The 22,023-nt window shown below is 41.6% G+C and overlaps 1 protein-coding gene across 1 annotated transcript in view; it reads left to right on the forward strand.

Annotated features, from left to right (window-relative positions):
* Positions 1-13,172, forward strand: part of LOC117744140 (protein bicaudal C homolog 1-like) — a 50,090-nt gene extending 36,918 nt beyond the window's left edge. The window contains exons 9-21 of the mRNA XM_034552266.1: positions 923-1,054; positions 3,103-3,307; positions 4,956-5,131; positions 5,765-5,938; positions 6,041-6,182; positions 7,700-7,853; positions 8,085-8,223; positions 8,309-8,348; positions 8,772-8,926; positions 9,109-9,271; positions 9,733-9,896; positions 10,772-10,871; positions 13,045-13,172. Of these exons, the coding sequence (XP_034408157.1) occupies positions 923-1,054; positions 3,103-3,307; positions 4,956-5,131; positions 5,765-5,938; positions 6,041-6,182; positions 7,700-7,853; positions 8,085-8,223; positions 8,309-8,348; positions 8,772-8,926; positions 9,109-9,271; positions 9,733-9,896; positions 10,772-10,871; positions 13,045-13,172 (1,872 nt within the window). The remainder of the gene's footprint in view (positions 1-922; positions 1,055-3,102; positions 3,308-4,955; positions 5,132-5,764; positions 5,939-6,040; positions 6,183-7,699; positions 7,854-8,084; positions 8,224-8,308; positions 8,349-8,771; positions 8,927-9,108; positions 9,272-9,732; positions 9,897-10,771; positions 10,872-13,044) is intronic.
* The last annotated feature ends 8,851 nt before the right edge of the window (positions 13,173-22,023 follow it).

The following is a 22,023-nucleotide window of genomic DNA, read 5'->3' on the forward strand; positions in this document are numbered from 1 at the left end:
AGGAGCAAGCGCTTCACATTTAAATTTAAAAACGCTCTGTGGTCATTCTTGTCTTGTTGCCTGTGACCGCTGTGGCTACCCGGATCTGAATTACTCAGGAACATAATCAGATGTTTGTTTCAAAAATGTGTAAAAGTGATGGCGGTTTAATTGCCATTGGCTGCTGGTGCATACGAGACATCTCTGGGCCTAAACGTTTGGAGATCCATAATGTGGGGCAGTAATTCCGCCACAGTCTTCTTTGTCTGCCGTCTCCCATTTGGCCCCAAAGACATTTAGCAAATGCCAAAGTTGTTGCAGTGGCTAAACATGACTTTGTCTAAGTCTGGACGCACAACAGGGAGCCTCTAAATGTGTGTTTGTAGTGACGCGGGAAAAACTGTTGATTCATGAGTGGAGAAGCATAGAAAGCGTGGGGATGGGAGACGTGGTTGGGAAAGAAGAGAAGGCGATAAAGAGCAGGGAGGGAGATGAGGAGTCGGTTGTGTACTGTGATTTGTCCTCTTTCAGCCAGACTGTAGATTACAGCTCCAATCTCAGGCCCTGTCAGAGCCAGCCAGGCCTCTATGCTGTGCTGCTAATTACACCCACTCACAATAGGAGCGCTGTCCAGCACTCAGCCAAAAATATAGATGTCTGTGGCGCTTGTGGTGGTGGTCATTCAAAACAGATTGTTGTTGGCGGAATTTCCCAAGCTCTGTGTGGTGGAAATTCAGCAGTGAATCTTGCATTTATTGGCATGCCGAACATGTAGGCCTACAAATAATATTGTATAAATGGAGATGTACTATTGTTGTGAGAAATAGCTTATAATATAGGAACACGGTTATGTTGCACTAGCTAGGCTCTGAGAGATATTAGTCTGCAGCTGACATGACAAATGTTGCTGATATACTTTTTTTATTTTGTGTTTGCTCCACAGGGCTGCTTGCCTCTGGTGTTAATGTTTGACATTAAAGAGGACATTGAGGTGGAGCCCCAGTGTATCACAGCACTAATGGAGCAGCTGGATGTCTTCATCAGTATCAAACCAAAGCCAAAACAACCCAGCAAGGTATGACACCGGGCTTACAATTGCACAGCACAAAAATAGTTTCAGTGTATTTCCAGCCATGTTCGCAGTAGGGCTCTATGGAGGGTGAGGTCGGACAATCACTTTGATAATAGACTGACATTTCTTAACAATTATCAGATGGATTGCTGTTGACATTCTGCACAGGCATTCATGCTGCCCTGATGATGCATTTAATTAACATTGCTGATCCCCTCGACTTTTAATGTAGCATCCTCATAATGTCAACATTTGAATATGTCCACAATTCACTTTTTCTCTTGAGGGAAAACAAAAACAGTATTTACAATCCAAGCTAGTTTGACATGCATTTTCAGGGGCATTAAAAACCCATAAAAAGGCAGTAAAAAAATCAAACTGGGACCGTTGAGTGTACCGCATGCACATGTATGCCCTTATGCACACACAATAGGCATGGTATTGAATATTGCTATCTGGCCATCTTAATATGATCTTTTTATATCAGCGTCGTGCAGAATGGAGCATTTTATTTGCCAGGTACTTTACAAAGAAATAAGCATCCTGGAAAGAACACGATAAATTATGTGCACGCTGAAAACTAGTATAACATTATTATTGTTATTTGGAATGTCGTGAAAACTGGAACAATTTGCTAGTGACTGTGAAACACTCGAATGTCCCGTTTTCAACAGATGTCTTTCGGGACTTTTTGTAAAAAAAATGTATGTGCAATGTTATAGAATTAACAAGAGCAATGAAATGTAATATTTAAACAAACTTTAAAAGTAAACATATTCTAACTTCTCACCGTGAGAAAAACCAAGCTGCTGTCCCACTCAAATGCTGCATCTGGCAGAGAGAGTACCAAGAAATAAATGAGCCACTGTTCCATTGGAGAATTACTCTCCGTCAAACGTCACAGCATGACATTGAAGTCAAATATAAATCTCTGTCACATTTCATTGCCGTTTGATGAAATCTAAATGGAAAAACTGGAACCTCATACCAAGGGGAATCACACCATGCCAACACTGAGAAGAGTTCTGGCATAATCAGCGCCGGTCACAGTGGAGAATCGCAGCCCGCCGTGCACGTTTCACCTGTTGGACTCAAGCCGTGTATTCCAACTCTATAATAATCGACTTGATTTGCTTGTTTTCGTCGTGAATTAGAGGTACGCTCATTCTCCTTTTTATTAAATAGAATTTAATTCTGGGAATATGTCGATCCTTTCCATATTATATTGTGATTTTAGAAATTCTGCGTTATTTCCAATGCCAAGCTCTGATGTTACTTGTGGTCGTACAACGTACTAATCCTAATCCTATTTCAACACTTGGCCCAGTCCTGCCTGTCTCTTCGAGGTGCCCACGTCCCACCCTGAGCCAGGGCTCGGCGCCCAAACCCGACAGGCCAGTAGGGACTGATGTTGAGGTGCCAGTGTAAACACGGCCCCAGCCCAGAGCCTCTTAAGAAACCCTTTTTAACGAGGTGACAGCAGTAATCCAAAAAGACCCGTCAAAATGCATGTCGTAGGCTCGGTGCCCCCCGGCGTTCCCGTAGCCAGAACCTGATTTGTGCTCACTTACCATTTCTATTTGATGTTTAATAAGGAAATGTGGAAAATGTTAAAGTAATCTCTCTAACTGATTTAAAATATTTCCTGTTTTATAATTCATTGTTTGTTGATTTTAGTGCCTCGTAGTATGCCAGTCATTGAGTTACAAGCGTTGCCTCATATTCTCTTCCATCCTATCGATGTGCGAGATATTTCATGTTATGCGATTCAAAAATGCTTTCTCTCAAACTGTGTCTCCATCTCTCTCTCCCACACTACATCAATGTTTATCCTTCCAATCTATCCTAATTCCCTCTTCCTTCCTCCCTTTTATGTTTGTCTCCCCCTCATCCTCCCCATCTCTGGTGCCAACATTCCCTTTCATATCTCTCCCTCCCTGCCTTTTTTCTTCTCTCTCATGTCTTTCCCCTGCCTTCTCTTTTGACTCTCTCCTTTACATTTTCCTCTTACCTCCTTGTCCACTCTTTTTCTTTACTCCATCACCTCTCAGTCTGTCATAGTCAAGAGTGTGGAGAGGAACGCAGTGAACATGTACGAAGCCCGAAAGTTCCTCCTGGGTCTGGAGAGCAGCGGGGTGTCGTCCTCCTCGCCGTCTGTGTTGTTGAATCCCGCCACCACTGTCCCGTCCCCGTCCTTCATCTGCCCCGTTGGCCTGGACATCCTGGCCTCAGCTGGCCTGGGGCTGAGCAATCTGGGTACGACACTATCCAACTTGTGCAACTTTTTCCACATCGCGAGGGAGGACAAACTGGTGTGGAAAGATAAAGTGACCCTCTTTTTCCTTGCAGCAAATGCTTTAAAGATGAAATGTCTTTGCAGGGGAGCTAATGCCCTCATACATCAACGTCATTCGCAGCTGTAGCAGTCACACACGGAGAGAATTCTCCCTGAGGCAGATCTCCTCATAGGCCTGTTATCACCTGGTTAACTTAATGCGAGTGCAAGTGATTTTTCTTAATCAGATACAAAGATCTCCTCAACATCCACATAAATCACAGCTAGTGATTCACGGCACCATCATCTGTATGTGCTTTACAGTAGGAGTTGTTCTCCTGCAGGACTGACCTCACCATGATGGTATGATTATTATGCCGAGAAATGAGTCCCGCATGTACAAATCTTTGATCAAAAAATAACCTCAATTTTGAATTTAGTTGCGCCACTTTGAACAACTCGTGAGCTCATGAATCATAGGATGATGAACGGTTGTAACTGGCGTAGGAGTTTTTGTCTGCAGTGCTGACCTCAACATGAAGGCAGAGTTCAGCCTAGTAGAGGGCTATTTGTTTCCAAGGGTGACTTTTAAATGGCTCTTAGTACGATTTTAGTTTTTGTTGTATCATAGGATGAATATTTAACTCCAGTTATCTGTTTTTAGCTGTCATATGATGTTTGACTTTGAGAACGCGGACATGAGTAATGCATGGACATAGGAAAAGCAGATGGTGGAATAAGCTGGCAGGAAGTAGCTCATGGCTGTAAACACACACCAGCAATAGATTTTGTTGTTTTGTGTATCTTTATCGTCAAATGCTGACCACAGCACATCCGCATTATATTTAATTCACTCCCATGGTTGAGAGGCGTATTATGACAATAGTTTAATAATATCCATAATCTTTTTATTTATTTAATATGTGCGACCCAAGGATTCTAAGGACCATGTGAGCTGATATTAAGTCTGTATTTGTGTTTACAATTCTTTGCAATTTGGGATTATTTTTTATTTTGTCGGATTTTGATATTACATTTTATTTGATGTCCTTGAATCCCCACCAAATGAGATAGGACAATTCCATTTTTTAAATTGGTCACGAAATAAAAAAAGTGCGATAAAGTTCCGTTGCAGAAGAAACTCTCGCTCGCTGTCTCGTTTTAAACCCAGGGCCCGGGGGTGAAGCTGTGGACCGCCACATCCTGGCCTTTAGTAATTGCTACATGCTTCTTTTCCTCAGATTACAGGCCAGTCTGCCAGAAGAAGACTGGGCCTTATTCCTGGAGCCAAACTAGCCCCTTGTTAAAGCCACAGACCTGCTTCTTTCTGTTTTCATACGCTGTGTTTGGGTTAAGACACCAAGCGCCACATTGTTGGTGCTCTCGATAACATGGTTTTATTGGGTATGAGGACATACGAGATATGTACTTTAGCATTCATGACCTTGTAGAAATGTAGGAAATTCTTCCTCTAGTTTGTTGCCTGGTTGATGACAGTTTGATGAAATTCTAGTTTTTTTTTAAAAGGCCCGAGTGCAACATGTGATTAGCTTGAAAAATGTCTCCGTGCTTTGACAGAACCACCGCTGATCCATTCATCTCCTGCTCCCTCCTTTCTGTTGTGCTCAGGTTTCCTGGGAGCGACAGCGACTCACTCCCTCAACTCTGCTGCACCGAACGCCGTCCTCAACAGCTTAAATTCCTCCATGAACCCTATGCAGACCCCGAGCCCCAGCACCCCCACACCCACCACATCCCTCTGGCCCAGCTCACTCACCAGCACCCAAGGTCTGTTTATTGGCCATGTCTTTTTCTTTTTTTTTTACAAATAATTTGCAAAGATTCGCAAAAGATATGGGGCTAATATTACAGCCAAATTAGCAATTCGCCCTTTTTCTGCATCTGATTGCGATTATCCATGTGGTAAACATGTGCTTGAAGCCAATGCGGCGGTTGTGAAGGGTGAAGGGGAGAGTCAACGAACCGTTGTACCAGGGTTTTTACTTTATTTTTGTTTATTAAATACCTGCAGCGATCCCACTGCAGCAGAAACGATAAGTACGTCTCCCTGTCAAGAGAAACGCTGTGCATTTAATCTGTATTGCCTAATTTAAATGTATGCAAATGGCTCAGGACCATCTAGACACTATTTGCTCGGCAGTGCACTTAGTGTAATTCTCAAAGCGCCCACAAAGGGTAAGATTTACTGTCTAATTTGCACAGGTATAGCGGTCACAAAAGGTGCTTAATCCTTTTGTTTAAATGCTCTTAGGGTTTTATGTTAGATTTTGTATAAATAAATAGATGGATGTACAAATACACAGAAAACCTACAGGTCTCGAGGAAAATGTTGTACATATCCCTTATGAGCTACTAAAAGTTTCAAATTGTTAATGCTACGTTCTTCACCACTCGTGTTTTCAGGCTTCTCATCTCAGCTGCTGCTGCACCCCTCCGCCCAGGCCACATTGAGTAGCATCCTGCTGTCGAGTGTTCAGGGTTACAATCAGAGTACGCCGTCCCCACCTCCTGGCCTCGCTCCCATAGATAAGCAGCCCAACGGGGTCCCGGACTGCACCAAGGGCCCCTGCACCCTCAACGGACACGTCAAGGTTGACCCAGTAATACACTGTGCTGCATTATTTTGAATTCACTTTGACTTTTCTGTTTAGTGAACTTGTCTTTTATGTGTTTTTCTCCATGTGCATGTATAGCATCCTAGCTCCGTCTACGGGAGGATAGCGACTGCATCACTTGCAGAAACCGTTTTGAGCCCAGCCCCATGTGACTCGGTCCAGGAGGCCAGTGGACACAATCCTTCAGAACCGCGGTCCAGCAAGTCCAGCCCAGATGACGGTATTCCTCTTATGATCTTATTGTATATAGCCTACAACTTTGTGGGATTTTTTTTTTTTTATGTCTGAACTACAGTAATTGCTCTGATTTTATAACAAAAAGCAACCTGATTTGTATCTGATCATTTTTAGAAAGAAGAGTGTTACAAATCATACTTATTCTGGCTTTGTAGTATTGAAGGATTTTGGATAATCTGCCCATGTGTTAAAGGGCCACGTGCATCCTGAAATGTATCACTGTGCATGCTGAAGAAACCAAGACCATGTAAAATATTGTCTGCAGACATCCAATGTAGTTCACACCAACCCGTCCACATCAGTTTTGAGTGTATTCACAGATTATATTAGGCCCTAAATAATGCATTTCTTAGCTTAACTGTGCATCACCCCATCCAAAATATAAGCCTATCTTGGTCTTTTAGCCATGCATTTTTTAAATTTTGAATTATAGTCAATGTTTTTTATCAAGTATTACTTTTAACTAAAGAAGTTTATTGTTAAAGTCTACTTATATTGGGAGTCTTACCCTCTTGCGGGTCAATTATGGTCGTGACAAATTTAAAGTTTTGTGATTTTAACCTTGGATAGACCATTTCTTTTTAAGCAGTCCACATTTTCAACTCTGCTGGACCTTGCAGACTTAACACAAATGTCCAATTTAAGCTTTACCACTTGATATTTATGTAACCCTTAAACCCACTTTGAGAAGAATGCCTTGAATGAACTTTATTTCTAGTTCTCTGTACTGTCCTCCTAACCTCACCCTCTCTCTGACGACGTTTATTGAGTTGGAACGGAGACAGATTAACTGCTGCTCTGCTCGCGGTTCAGAAAGGCCCTTGTTTCCTCCCCTCAAACTTTCACTCTCACGCGTCTCGTTTTTCCCTGCTGTTTTCTGAGCTGGTCCTCCCCCAATCCGGTGCATCCCGGTAAGGTTTCCTCTCCCTCCCTTACCACCTCCTGTGTCCCAGAATGTGTTTGGACTGGCTCGCCCAAGTCCGACTCGACTCTTTGGAATGAGTGTGCAGGGGGATTGTTCAAACATTAAACCCCAGAGAAATTCATTAGATTGACTGACATCATATTATTTTTACGCTATACAGCACACCATGTACATTCAGCACACACACACACACACACACACACACGTATCCTGTTGCACAGAGCGGGTTCCTGACGGGCTAAAATTAGAGTAGCTGGAAGGAAAACCACTATAATTACAGCTGCTGTGTTTTTAATTAATCCAGGATCCAACTGAGACGTGTCGCACTTAAACGCGTGCACACATAGTACATGCATGCATACGCACACCAGGCTACACACCTCGTTTACACTGAGGTACCGAACATCCATTAAAAAATGACATAAAACAGGAAGTGTTTCTGCTGTAGTTGTTACGATATTGTATTTTCTGTGTAGAAGGCAAAGGACGGCTGTAAAATGTCTGAGTTTTAATGAGCTTAACGAGAAAGAAGTTAAGAACATAATCAAATCATGTTTTTTGTGTGGTTCCTTCAGGTTCGGACACATTTGTGGAAGTGGGCATGCCCAGAAGCCCCTCGCACTCAGCCAATGGCATTGAGCTGAAACAGATGCTGGCTTCATGTAAGACGTCATCAGGGAAGCGACAGGCTCTGGAGCTGCTGCAGGGCACCAAGAACTCCCATCTACAGTATGTCTGAATCTACAGCTTGCATTGTTCCTGTTCAGCATCTCTCCTGAGATCTTTTACAGTGCATGCTGTTGCACAATCATTGGTGTGAGATGGCATTCAGGGGTATCACCCAAGAAAAGTTATTTTATTTTTAAAAGTCTGACAAAATTGGATTTTAACACCCAAAGTGAAGGAGATGCCTTTTTTTTCCCCACTCATGATAATTATATTTCTGTGCAATCTCGACAGCTCCGACTGTCTTCTCTCGGACGCAGAGTCCAGCTCATCAGACAGCCCTGTGGCCGATAAACGGGCTCCTGGCAGCGAGCGAGCGGCTGAGAGGGAGCGAATCAGACTGGTACCACAAACCTCCTTCGCCAACATACAGGTACACTCACAGAAAAAAAAAATGCACCGTTTTGGGGCATTTTCTTTAATTTATAAAGGAATAAAACGCTGTGCTGTCTTTTCAGGCATTTGACTATGAACAGAAGAAGCTGTTGGCAACCAAAGGTTAGTTGTTGTTTGTTGTCTGATCAAATAATTCAATGTTAATTATTTAACTTAATTCAATTAGTCGTGCCTGGATGTGCCTGGACTGCCACATAATCTAAAGGTCACAATAATTATGTGTTCCCTGAAAAACTTTCCCCTTTGCAAATGTTTATCCTAACTCTTAAACAGCATTGATTCTTTTTTGGATCCATAATTGTTCAAACACAGAAAACTCTTATTTTAAAAATTAGGCTTGCAACGATACCAACAAGGTTAAATATGTGTGTATAGAATACAGTAAAATCCAATGTGCTTTCTCACTGGATGTAATAATAATAATAATGAGAACATGGACACTATTCAAGTGATAAAATAAATATACAGACTAGATTTTAGAATAGATTTTGGAGAATATATATTTGAACGTTTGTATTCACGCAGCTATGTTAAAGAAGCCCGTGGTGACTGAGGTGCGGACTCCCACCAACACCTGGAGTGGTCTGGGCTTCTCCAAGTCCATGCCAGCCGAGACCATCAAGGAGCTGCGAAGAGCCAATCACGTTTCGTACAAGCCCAGCATGAGCACCACCTTCGAGGTTTGCCTTTCTTTGTCTTGGATAAATAACTCTTCTGTCTTTATGTGTATATTAAAGAAAGGTTTTCTTTGTCTTCCCATGTACATTGTAGGTAGATGTGTCTGTCCCCTATACTCATGTGCAGTGTCAGAACTCTTTGTTGAATGTTTGGATTGTCTTTCTCTCTTTTCTTTCCGTCTCAGGATTCTCCGCTGTCCTTGTCTCGATCCGGCAGCAGGGAAGGCCTCGGCAACGGCAGTGAATCTGACAACTGGCGAGACCGGAACGGCACCGGTAACGGCCTGCCGAGTCACGACGAGTTCCCCTCCGTTGTCGGCAGCCCAAAGAGGAAGCAGAACAAATCTGGTCAGTTAAGCACTGATCAATTGGCTCGAAACTATGCGAGGACAATTAGCCAGTACATCGTTGGAGAGAGCTTCCTCTGCAAAGAGCAATACAATATGTTACGTTTTTGTCACTGTTTGGGAGATATATATATATATATATATATATATTATTTATTTATTTATTTTTAAGTTCAGAGATGGCTCTTCAGCTGACGCTCCCTGTGTCTACCTCCTTAAAACAACCTCCTAAACAGGAGCTGTATTAGTCTCATCAATCTAAATCTGTATCGGATTGTTTTCCGAATTTGTCTCCAATTAAAAAATGGTGCGATCACTTTATTCTAAACACCCTTAATCCCTTTCTGTGACTTACCGTCTGTGATAGCTGAAACCTGAATTCATTATTGATGCTTTTTTGTTGTTGCTTTTATTAAAATGATCATTGTGTTTGTTCTTCATTTTTGCCCCTCCGATGAGCAGCTGCAGAGCATTACCTCAGCAGCAGCAACTACATGGACTGCATCTCCTCGATAACTGGCAGCAACGGCTGCAGCCTGAACTCGTCTCTGAAAGGCTCAGACCTGCCTGAGCTGTTCAGCACGCTGGGCTTAGGGAAGTACACGGACGTCTTCCAGCAACAGGAGGTAGCCGAACGGGAACTCTTCTAGTTGTGATTTTAACCACTTATGGACACTTTTTAAATGTAATGGGTTGAAGATTTCTGGATATCCTGATCAAATGTTATCAGTAATGTCAATATGTTTATTACTTCATCAAAGTGATGTAACTTCTTACATTTTTTTAAGGTGAGCAATAAAGCTGAAAAGTCTCATCAAACCAGGAAGTGTAAACCTTTCAACAGTACTTACTGTTGAGCTTAAAAGTTCTTCAATATAACTTGAACTATGATTGTAACATGACAACAGCATTAATGTTATATTCAACATATAACCTTACAGAAATTAAGATTTTATACACCTTAAACGCCTTTGTAATAACCAACATTTTGATTAGTAACTGTAACCTTTATGACCTCTCAGTTACATGTAACTAGTTACTCCCCTACACAGATTTTAATGTGGGGTTGTCGAGCTGAAAACCGGCATTTTTTTCCTCTGAGATTCACATTTGTGGGTAAAAGTGTTAGCTTAGCATTGCTGAAACTAAAGCTATGAGCTGAATATGAATAGGTGTCTAGGAAAATATACAATATTTACTCACTTTAATACTTTGGCTTCTGAAGAACAATCAATGCAGTATGTTATATTATCTTTTTAAATGAATTAATATAAAGTATGTATGTATGTATATAACGCAAGATATAACTATAGGACATGTGGTAACTTTGTGTTGCTCAAACATACGGGTTGGAGGAGGGCATGTACAGTAGTGCATTGGAAAATGCGGTGATGCAAAAGCTCTTCAAGTAAATTAAGTTTTATTGTAGTGTTTTTAGCACTTGTAGAAGTTGCTGAATTGTGGTAAAAGTGGTGTTAAACGGGCATGTTGCTGCTTTCAGATTGACCTCCAGACATTCCTGACTTTAACAGACCAGGACCTGAAGGAACTGGGCATCACCACCTTTGGAGCCCGCAGGAAAATGCTGCTCGCCATCTCAGGTACAAATGAAGAAAAGCTTGTTTTAGTTTTTTAACGTTTTGTCTTTCATGCCTTTCCTCGTTCCCAGTCTTTCTCGGCAATCATCTGTCTGGGAAAACTGAAATGGACCAATAAAACAAACACATTAACGATAGAGCAGCTCCAGTAAAGATAAGCCTGATAACGACCACGTCGGCCTCCAGTTGGATTCCTTGCTGTGCTGCTGATGATCACTGATAGCAGCTGGAGCCTCGTCCTGTCAGCTCCCACTGAAGGCAGTTTACACAAATTGGCTTGTGTGTTTCATTAATGTTTCCCATTTTGTCGGTTGCTGCCACAAGCCTGAGTGGAGCCCATCTGGGGAAGAGGGCAAAGGGTGAACTCCAACTGGCAGAGGTCGTCAACACCGCCAACCACTGGCTTTGAAATCCATAGGCGGCTTTTATTATAGAGTAGAGAAGTACAAGAGAGTAATGTGACAACACATTTATTCTTGTAAAGATGCATGAAAACACGTTGCCGTCATTTGCACCAGCAGGAGTAAATGGGATTAAGGCACATTCTTCTCACATGAGTGTGTTGTTTTTGTCTCCGGTTGCTCCAGCTGCCTCCCTGATGCTGACGTAGACTCCGTCATGTTTTTGCGCTGGATGTAATGTGGATGTTGTGGCTGTCGCACTTTGTTACTGACGTGATGTTTTGGACGTTGTAATGGCTGGAGTTGTTAGGTTGCGTACGTTAATCACACTGATGTTGGGAGCTTCCTGTCATGGGCATTCAGTCAAAGGTCAGAAACCTCAGACCAGAGCCAGGGTTGACGGTAAGAGGAGTGAGGGGAACCGCCGAGGCCCGTGCTGATTTTTAGGAAAGCAGAGCAATCCAAGGCCAGAATTGTTTTTTATTGCCTTGCGCCTCGGACAAGTGCAGCTCAATTTTCATCTCCACTGACTGACTCAAGGGCTCCAAACCCGGAACATGCACGTCTGTCTCTCTCTCTGGCTTTCTGTATTTTTGCTTCTCATTATAATGAGACGAGTCGAGTCGAGGGAATCCAGGTTCTGACTTCCTGCCGGTCTGCCAGTAAAAAGAGTTGCTGGAGCGAGCTGCCTGTCTCCAGTAATCCAACTGAAGGTTTATGCTGGCAGCGACAGAATGTGGTTATCATATGAGAACCTCAAGAGATGTCATGACGTGACATTTGTATGAAAGCATTTTGTCCAAGCTGCTGTGTAAAACACAGATGGATACAAAGAGGGTTTTTGTTGATCGGAGTAAACCTGGAGAGATCTGAATCCCATTTTCTTGTCATTGTTGATCAGTGGAGGCTGAAAAGAGGCCGCGGGTGCACAGGGCAAAATATTAAACTAATAAATATCACCATGAAACTTCCCCAGTTCATTACTTGCATCAAGACAATCACTGTTTGTATTGCACGTATTCTGAAACTGCATGTTTAAATATGCAAACTAGGCATTATTTTATTAACACTGTGCTAATTTGCATAGCTTTACAGAGCAGAAATCTGAGCATTGGATAATGTTCACAATTCTTGATTCATTTTGTTGACCTATATAGAGTTTTTATAGAGGAGCTTTTTGGATATCTCTGAAAATACTGTCAACTTCCATTAAAATGAATGAATTTGGCCTTGTTTTAGGAATAACATTTTATAATTCAAGGTATAAATGACATATGAACACAGCCGGTTGTAAAAGACTTCAGAATATCAATGGAAATTAAATTGGAAAGTTTGTCCAGAAATCTCCACTTGAGGAAAAGCTCCTTTTTGAGAAAATGTAAAGATATGTATTGTAAACTCCATACATTTTACTCTTAATTTGACGGTGAATAGAGTATAACATTTTATAGATATCACCATGACAATTAACAAATTGATTACTTAGATTAAATAAACTTGAAATATGTTTAAATATCCAAATGAGGCATTATCTAATGTTAACCTTTGATGAATTTAGGAGAAATCTACAGACCCAAATAGACAATGTAGTTAAATAAACACTAAGTTGTGTATCTACATGTTATGGAAGCAAAATAACCCACAATCTGACATGTTTTTACCTGAGGTGTCCACTTACTCGTTCATTGTCTGCATTCCTTTCCTGTGATTTACTCCGCCTTCTATTCGCCTTTTGCTTCTGTTGATGTTCTGTGGTGCTTTTTTTCCCAAAACAGAACTAAACAAGAACCGGAGGAAACTATTCGAGCCGCCCATCAGGTCCTCTTTCCTGGAAGGGGGAGCCAGCGGCCGCCTTTCCCGTCAGTTTCACGCAGACATGGCCAGCGTCAGTGGGCGATGGTAGGCGCCTCCAGACCCACGGGCCGTCCTGGAACCGTCCAAGATGGAGACCCGCCTCCAGTGTCGTTCTGTGTTTTAACAGCCCTGGTTCAAGCTGAAGGAAGACTGTTCAAATGTTGTTGTTGTTGTTGCCATATAGTATAAATATATATATTAAAAAAGCCATAGTTTTACCCGAAGTGCCAACAAGAAAAAAGGGATTTCTCAGAAAAGTGAGGTTCAGTGTTCACTCCTTTTTATAGCGCCATTGCATCTATCTGGAGCATTTCTATATGAAGGTTTGTTGTTATGGTTCTGATGAAGGGTACTGTCCAGTATTTCTGTCCAATTTTCGTTCAAGGGAACAGGCAGAATGATTAGTACAAATCATTTTACACATTGGTACTACCTGCATTTGTATTATGCTGTTGTATCAGTGACATGCACTTTAATATTACTAGACTTTTGCCTGTGAGAGCCTAATTCATTAGATTAAAATAACTGCATTCTTTTCTCTTTTTTTTATTGACTAAAAAGCACAGATGCCTTTTGTACCAAACCAAATGTAAGCACTTAGTGAGTTTAGGGCGCCACCAAAGGAAGTGCAAAATGTGTCAGTGCATCAAAGTGGTGACTTAATCCACTTAAACCAAAAGAAAGTATCATTGTGGCCTTTGACCTTTGGCTGCCTTAAGCGTTTTGATTGGTGGACATTCCTCTGAGGTCAGTGTTTGTGTCCAAACAATCTGTATGTCTGTGTGTTTACTACACACAAAAAAATATTTTTTACTCACTATGCATTATTTTATTTTTTGTTTTTACCATTTTAGGGGAATGGGTGGGATGTTTAACGGTAATCAGTTTACATTTGTATTTTTTTTTTATACATGTTTGATTTTTGTAATTAGATTATTAGTATCTTTTACATTTTTTCCTGCCTTTTTTAATCTGTGGAGCCGTAATGTGGCTGTGCCATGAGACAGTAGCAGAGCCAAGAGGCAGTTAGGCAAAGCTTTAAAGGCCTCTCTCTGATTATGTCAACAGGCATTTGTCTATGGTTCTCCTTCTGTTTGTTTATATTACATGCTCTTTTGTCTCATCTGTTATTTCTCAGTGTTGGCTTCTCCGTGGCCCCTTCTGTGTGCCGAAAATCTCACAAAGCACTCTTTCATGTATCCAGACCTCGAGTTGCTACGCTAGAACTGTGTGCCCTTTTTTTTTTTGTCTTCCCAATAACCGGCTGTTCCATTTAGAGCAAAGAAAGACGCATGCCTTTTTCAGCAGGAAGATATTATTTCGTTGGTTTTTTTTAACGTTTAGAATAACAATATTTTGATCTGACCTTACACTCCGGTGGGGAGGTGCATCACACAAAGAACCAGTATATTCACAGCCAAATTGGTCTCATGAGAATATCTTCAGGAGATGCAAAAAAAAGAAAAAAAAACCAAAGTCATCAAAAGGACTGTAAGATGAAAACAAATACAAATCTGGAATTTTCTGGCATCAGTCGTGCAATCTAATATCCAGGAAACCTGGTTAAGCAGAGTTTAATGAAGTTACAGGATTATGCATGCGGCAGCAGTGTTTATCATCAAAGCGTGTGCTTGTCCTGGACTCCTGTATTGTGTTGGGTCATGTTTTTGGAAAAGAAAAACATCCTTTTCAAACGGTCCATTAACTTTGGATATCTAAGTGTTGTTTTGCGTGATATTCTTAAGATTTATGAGGATTTAGCCTTCAAGCCGATCAGTCTTCCAAAGTCTTAAGTGCCTCTTTGTCATTTTTTTTTCTTTTGGCAAAATGTGTTCTTTTGCAGTACTAAGCGTGTAAAATCTAAGACTAACAAAAGTCTTTTCTTGGTTTGAATGAGAGTACAGTGTATATAATCTATTAGCTATGTAGAGGACGCTTTTGAGACAGGATCACGGTCGAGTGCATGAACATTTACCTCGCCGAATTTTACTTCGAAAGAAAGTAACAGCAGTCCTTGCATGGTCTCCTACAGAGAGAAGTCCATCATTTCTCTTAAATTCCCATTTCAGTTGATTTGTCGTGCATCATGTTCCCCTTTTAACCACTTTCCAACCTCCCTCGCATCCGATTTGAGCCATTCCTCAATGTGGTTAAGTAAATAACACAATACTAAATGATAGTCTTACACGGTTGCCGACGCCAACCAGGTAATTATCTCTTTTATCCACGTGGAAGTATTGAGAAAAGACCCGAAGAGGGAGAACGCTAATCTACAACGGGATCCTTTGTCCCTAGAGGGAACCCGGGGCCGGTTGTCCCCCACGCATCATGGTACTACATTGAAACTTGAGCACTGACGTGCTGTGACTCGTGTTCCTGCCTCGCAGACATTTGTTTTTCATCCCTCACCTCGTTCGGATGCATTTGCTCGGAGGGCAGTAGAGGTTCTCGTCTTATCCAGTGAATGTTGTTTAACAAAAATATTGACGCATGTTGTTGCAGATTTCTTAAGGATCAGCGAAAGGGACTCAAGTCAAAACGTTTACCGCCAGCTTGTCTAGTCGTTGCCCTCTGATGGAGTAGAATCACAATTATGTCTTTGATTTGTTGTATTAGTAATATTGTTGTTCCCAAAGGGATTTATTTGAAGGAGTCTTTGTACTGCAATCAAATGGTACATTTATAATAAATGTAAACCACTAAGGATAATACATAACTTTTGTACAACTTTTTCATCTTATGCAACCATTGTTTTTGTGTGAGAAAGGTACAATTCTGCACAAAGTTCCAGAGAAGGATTTGTGTATAAACATTGCCATGTGGCCAAAGCTCTGTTCACTGCGGCATCTGTTGATGCTATTGTTATTCTAATTGTATTGTAGTACAGATATAAACAGTACATTTTGGAGAAACTGTCAAGCAGGCAAAAAAAAAAAAAATGTTTGTTCAAATATTATGACGGTAATAAATTTATGCAAACAAAGTCCCTTTTTTGTTGATTTTGTTTTCTGCATAACGCAAGAATGTACGGATATAATCACCTGCAATTGTCTTCTCTATAGTCTCAAAAGGGCATGAAGATGATTGTAGCTATTAGCTACCAGGCGTTAACTACAGAACCATTGAGGTCCCTGCTTCAACAGTATTATTAAATCAGTATATTCTTATATAATATGTGTTTGTGTGTATACAACTGACAAATGTACCCACATAGAATGAGGCTTCGAAATATTTAGTCACACACTACATTCACTTTACCTTCTCGGTTTGAAAGGCCTGCAGCTCGCGATAATCTAAAGCGTATACATGCTCTGCAGGTTGAGGAGCAGCCCGGTCCCGTGCCATGTGGTTACGATGCCATGCATGCCTACATGAGGCCTAATCCGCATAGCCAGGATCTGCTTAATCCAACAGAATGAATCTGCTGCGACTAATGGAGATTCTGGCAGAGACAATAGTGTAATGCTCAAGAACAAATTAATGTTAAACTCAGTCTCAAGTCTGTGGTTCTTAATGTACTGCCCATCTGCCCTGTCCACTAGACTCTTAGACCATAACTAGGTGGAGTTTATATTAAGATGTCTATTTTTTCTCTTTTTTTTTTCTTGCACAATTGTTGTATTCAGTTCCTCTTTGTGTTTTCATTATTTTTCAGGCATTATCCAGGTCACATAATCCAGTTCCTCTGCGATGAATTGTCGGATGAACAGTTCAGATTTGTAAAAACATCTGTTTGAGTGAGGTCACAAACTTGGCACTGTCGCCTGGCTGTGGCACATGTACATAAAGTCATGACAATGTCTCTGATTTAATACAAGATGGGAGAATAAACTCATCGACCCCAAAGAACCACTTGGATTATCTCTGCACAGGCTATGTAAATGAAAAACCTCAAGGGGGCAGTGTTGCCACTTAAAATGACACTTCTGTAATAAAACATGGACAGTGGTTACTCTGCAAAACATTTTGTACATGTTTAGAGATTATTAAATAACACTCAAAACTACTGGTGGTTTATTTTTGGGATTTAATATGCTCAAAAAAGAATGGCATTTCCTAATGGCATTTATATTTTACTTGTCACCTCAAATGTTTTGGTAGTTTTGAATATCAGAATTTAGTTGTTTTTTTTAAACAGACTTTACGCTCACACATTTTTCATGTTGTATTTTGTTAGGACGGTGATTACATTTTCCAAATTATTCATGTTCATATTTACTGTTCTACTGGGACTCTTTGTGTATGGCAGCAAAATGATGTGACAATAGTGAGAGGGAGGAAGTGAGAGCCTCTCATCCAGTAAATGAGCCCTTAACAGAAAAAGGAGTTGCAGCTTGTGTCTCACTCACTCTCATCTGCCGTCATTGTTTCTTTCATGTTAATACCACAACACTGAAGGATGTAAATACTGGTACGTGATCCTGAGGTGCTCGGGGGTGATGTAGAAGGATATTGACAAAACACGCATGACTGTCCGCTGCCAATTTCTCATAGGGTAAATAGATCAGAGCTGTATTGTAATAATGTTTTTCTTAAAGTAGAGCTAGCTTCTACAGGAATAAATACACTTTTATTTTAACCACATAAAGCAATCACAGACGCTTCAAGCACAATGGCCCCCCAGAGAAAAGCTATTAAATCATGAATATCAAAGCCTCTATTCGCCTCACTTTCTGCGATTATGTGTAGAGCACAGCTGGCCAATCATTCAGTGGCCGGCATGACTAATTTTAATTTAATGCTCTATTGTGAGACACGGGACAGAGTGAAAGATGGCTAAAACACAGAGTAAAGAAGCAATGGGTTTTTCTATGACTAACCAATCGTGCATTTATTGTGCATCCTGCGGCCTCCCACTTGGAGACCAGCGGAGTCGCGTCACATATTGCTGTCATGAGCAGCTTGCCTTTGCAGGAAAAGTGTAAATGAGAAGAGCTGTGACTTGGTTGCTACCTCGCCATTCCTGGCTCTTATCCAACAGGCAATATGCTCACAGTGTCAGTCTGGCTCATTGTGTCTGTACCTGGTTTTTTTCTCCATGAAAAATGACACAAATCTCACAATTGACAGATTATTGTTTGCATATCTGCAACTTCTTAGTCCATTCAGTAACCTTATTTCAGTATGAGGCTGTGTGGTTATAATGCATTTAGTGTAGTGTGCATTTTGTTTTACACAATAAGCCAGACCATTATTGTTTTTTTTTGAGGAGGGAAAATGACAACCATCATTACATTTTAAGTTAGTTACATTTTAAGTTACAGTTACATTTAAAGTTACAGTTACATTTAAAGTGGTAATTGAATTTCTTTTCATGTGTATGTTTTTCACAAAGCACAGTATGTTCTTTTGCTCTGCGTTGGATAGTAGCTGTAAACTAGGACATTTCGGCGGCCATACATCTCCTCCTCTGCCTCAGTCCAAACAAAGCTCTCTGGGTACAAAGCGTCTCCAGTAGCTATATGCCATATTCATTTTGTTACATTTAAAGTTAGTTACATTTAAAGTTACATTTAAAGTTACAGTTACATTTAAGGTTACAGTTACGGCCGGGCGAATCTTTTCGCCACTTAAATGCACACGATTCCCGATCAGGCCGCACGTTTTGATGTATTTTTTATGCTTATGCGAGCAACGCTGCTGCTTGTACGCTCAACCAAGGTTCTGGCGGAAGAATAATAATAAAAGTACGAAATAAGCTCGCAGGAGAACATGCAGGGTGGCTTGCAGCAGCAAGGCTCTATGAGCCTCCTGCTTCGCATAGCCACACCGAATAACGCCAAGAGAAACTGGCATTTATGTACAAATCGTGTACAAAACACGAATCGTCCATAACTCAAGAATTCGTGTCTTTTTTTACACAATAGTCTTCCAGGGTAAAGTGATGACATTTTGGACAGACAGGGATGTAAGTTGTAACATGAATGGTTGGCGGGTTGGCAATATTTTTAGTTTTTCCTTAGTTTAACTTGACCCTCGACAAACTCGGTGTGTGATGCAGCTGCGGTGTCTGTCACATCAGCTCATTTGACCTCAACCAAGACAAAGGAGGGTCCTCACGTTGCTGTCCGGACTGGCTCCAAGGTGTGGAGCATCGGGCTGGATGATGAGAGCACATGGAAAACTATTTAAATTGAATGTCTCTCTGCATGGCTCGAGTTCCACTCCTCTCTTATTAGCTTTGGTCTGCAGGGCACTCTTAATAAACCTGGCAGAGAACATTTTTTGAGTGGATTCAGGCCTCACATGGGCAGCCTCACAAAACTTCAGGGCTGTAATGCATGCTCACACAGAGTGGGATTTTGGGATTAATCCTGCCGTCCCTCTTCAATAATCCCTGACATTTCATGGCATTTCAGGAAAAATAGGAATACGTAACACGCATATGCAGGAGTTAAGCCCAGCGACCGGTAACGAAATGAAAAAAACTTCTCATATATGTGACATCTCTTATAGTATGCAAAGGAGTCATTTTGGGGAAATGCACTTATTTGCTTTGTTGCCAGGAGATGGATGTGAACTTGACATGTAAACAACAAGACATGATTTCACTGGGGGGTTATGAGTCTGACATTTCTTGACCAGAGACTTAAGGATGTCATCGGTCCCAGAAAAGAAGTAGTTCAGCACATATCCGCCTGTAACATCGCAACATTTTGAATTAAATAAACATTATTGAGCTTCAGAGTTGCTGGAAGCTTGATTTAGTTTCCTTCAGACAGAGCCAAGCTTGCTGTTTGCGTTAGTTACATATTTATCTTACAGACACGCAAACAGACAAAGCGAATAAGCATATTTCCCAAATGTGAAACTATTCCTCTTGGCTTTTCGTATATTGTGCATCCTCCTATCAGTTAAATGTATTTATAAATAACATTCCAGTCTCTCTGGATTAAATATCGCGTGCTGTTGCTTGTTGGCTCACATTAGATTTGACTGTAACAAGAGGGACAGAAGGTGAAGGCCTATATTTCTTGAAAAGCCCTGAAACACTGGGATGTCCTTTGGAGACCTGGAGACACACATGGCCGTTATCAATCCAGCTGCAGCTATACACTAAAGCCAGAGCTCACACTGCAAATCAATGACACGCCTCATTTACTTCCTTCAGACAAATCTGTTTGTGGTACGCTGTGACACACATTATACCCTGGAGACTTGCTATTGTAAAATGTTGTGGCCTGTGCTCCATCTCCTGGCTCATAAATGGCCTCTTGGATGAGAAGGGATGTGTGGTTGCCATAGGATGAGTGTGTGAGAGGATGATGGAGAAAGCAGGGAGTAAATATAATGAGAGGGATATTTGGATCCTTCTTCTTCCTTCTAATTTTCAAACCTGTTTGGCGAGTTTTCTCCGACTTCACCGCTCTCCCTGCTATTTCCCCATCTGTCACTGTGTGTGTCCATGTGGCCTCTGAGCTTTAAGCACAGCAGAGGGAGCAAATCAGTGTGGACTGCCAATACAGCGCACACTATGATATATATACTGTGTACTCCAACACAAAACATCCACAACCAGTGATATTCACTTAATGAGGCTAGAGTAACTGCAGAGCAATGTAGGAACACTGACAAAGAAGAGAAGATAAGATGTTACAAAGTGGAAGTGAATATGAAGAGGGGGGTAAAGGAGGAGGGGGTGAACGTGGCTGGCTGTGTTTTGCACGGTGCACAGTGTCGCTCTCCTGCAGCTCCGCTGGAAACACTGACGCTAACGCATGATGACTCTCGCTGGAGGGGATCCGGGTGGGTGGAGAGAGAGATGGCGAGGAAGATGGATGGATGGATGAGAAGGAACCCTCCAGAGTTGGTCGGCCTCCTCCTCCTCCTCCTCCTCTCCTGTGCCAGATGAGCACAGCATGCGGAGCCGGGAAATGGGGAAGGGATGACGGGGTGACTAAGAGAAATGGATGATGCCGTACATGTCAATGAGCTTCTTTTTTTTCCTTTTTTTTTTTGGTGTACTATTAGCTGAGCTCTAGTTTTTTGTATTTTCTTTTTTCACGACTTGCCCATATACCTTTGATGAACATACTCACATGCTTTATGTAATTATAGTAGAAACAGTCATTTAAAGCAGCTGCCTTGTTAATCTGCGGATATCGGTGCAAAGCTCTTTAGTGGGCTAATCAAGCCATCTTAGACAGCAGGGAGGCAGGGAAGACGTGCACATAGTAAACATGAAAAGCGTAATGTTATATATACATTTCCCATGCAAATGATAGATCATTTCATCTGTTGATACTGAATCTAGCAGCATCTTCCCCTCCGGCACAGATGGCTCTGTTTGCAGGCAGTGATCTGCATGCTGACCTTCACTTCTAATGAGTTCTATTTCCCAGGCAGGAAATCTGAGCCAGATGCAATGTTTCACTTAATAATACGAGTGTGGAATAAATGCAGGCACGTCGTTGGTGTGTCTAATATGTTTCTTACTGAATCTCACGGCCACAGTGATTATGAGCTTACCACGATTTTAATTTGCCTGCCTTCCCACTGTAACCCCATTTTGTAAATCCTCCAATGTGCATGAGAATGATATCTAAAAATGAGAATTTGGAGTATAAAAAGGGTCACGTTGCTGTTGTGTAATGCTCCCTCTCCCCCCTTGTCTGTAACTCCAGAGACGATTATGATGCTGATGTGTCAGCGTGCCTCAAACAGAGATGAGTTTGGGTGGCTTCCCTCCAATGATTCGCATGCAGTGGAGCCCACAGTGCGTCACTTTAGAAAAAAAAAGCATGACTCAGGGGTCCCAGAGGCGCGGCTGCAGAATTGGTTGCCCGTTGAATAGATAAGCACTCTGTCGCCTCAGGGCGCCGTGTACCGACGACGGAGACAAAAACAAACAGAAAGTGACATTGCCTCATTGATGCTCCCCTGGATAGAGAGGAAACCGT

Source organism: Cyclopterus lumpus, chromosome 15 (assembly GCF_009769545.1).
Source record: "Cyclopterus lumpus isolate fCycLum1 chromosome 15, fCycLum1.pri, whole genome shotgun sequence".
NCBI lineage: Eukaryota > Metazoa > Chordata > Actinopteri > Perciformes > Cyclopteridae > Cyclopterus > Cyclopterus lumpus.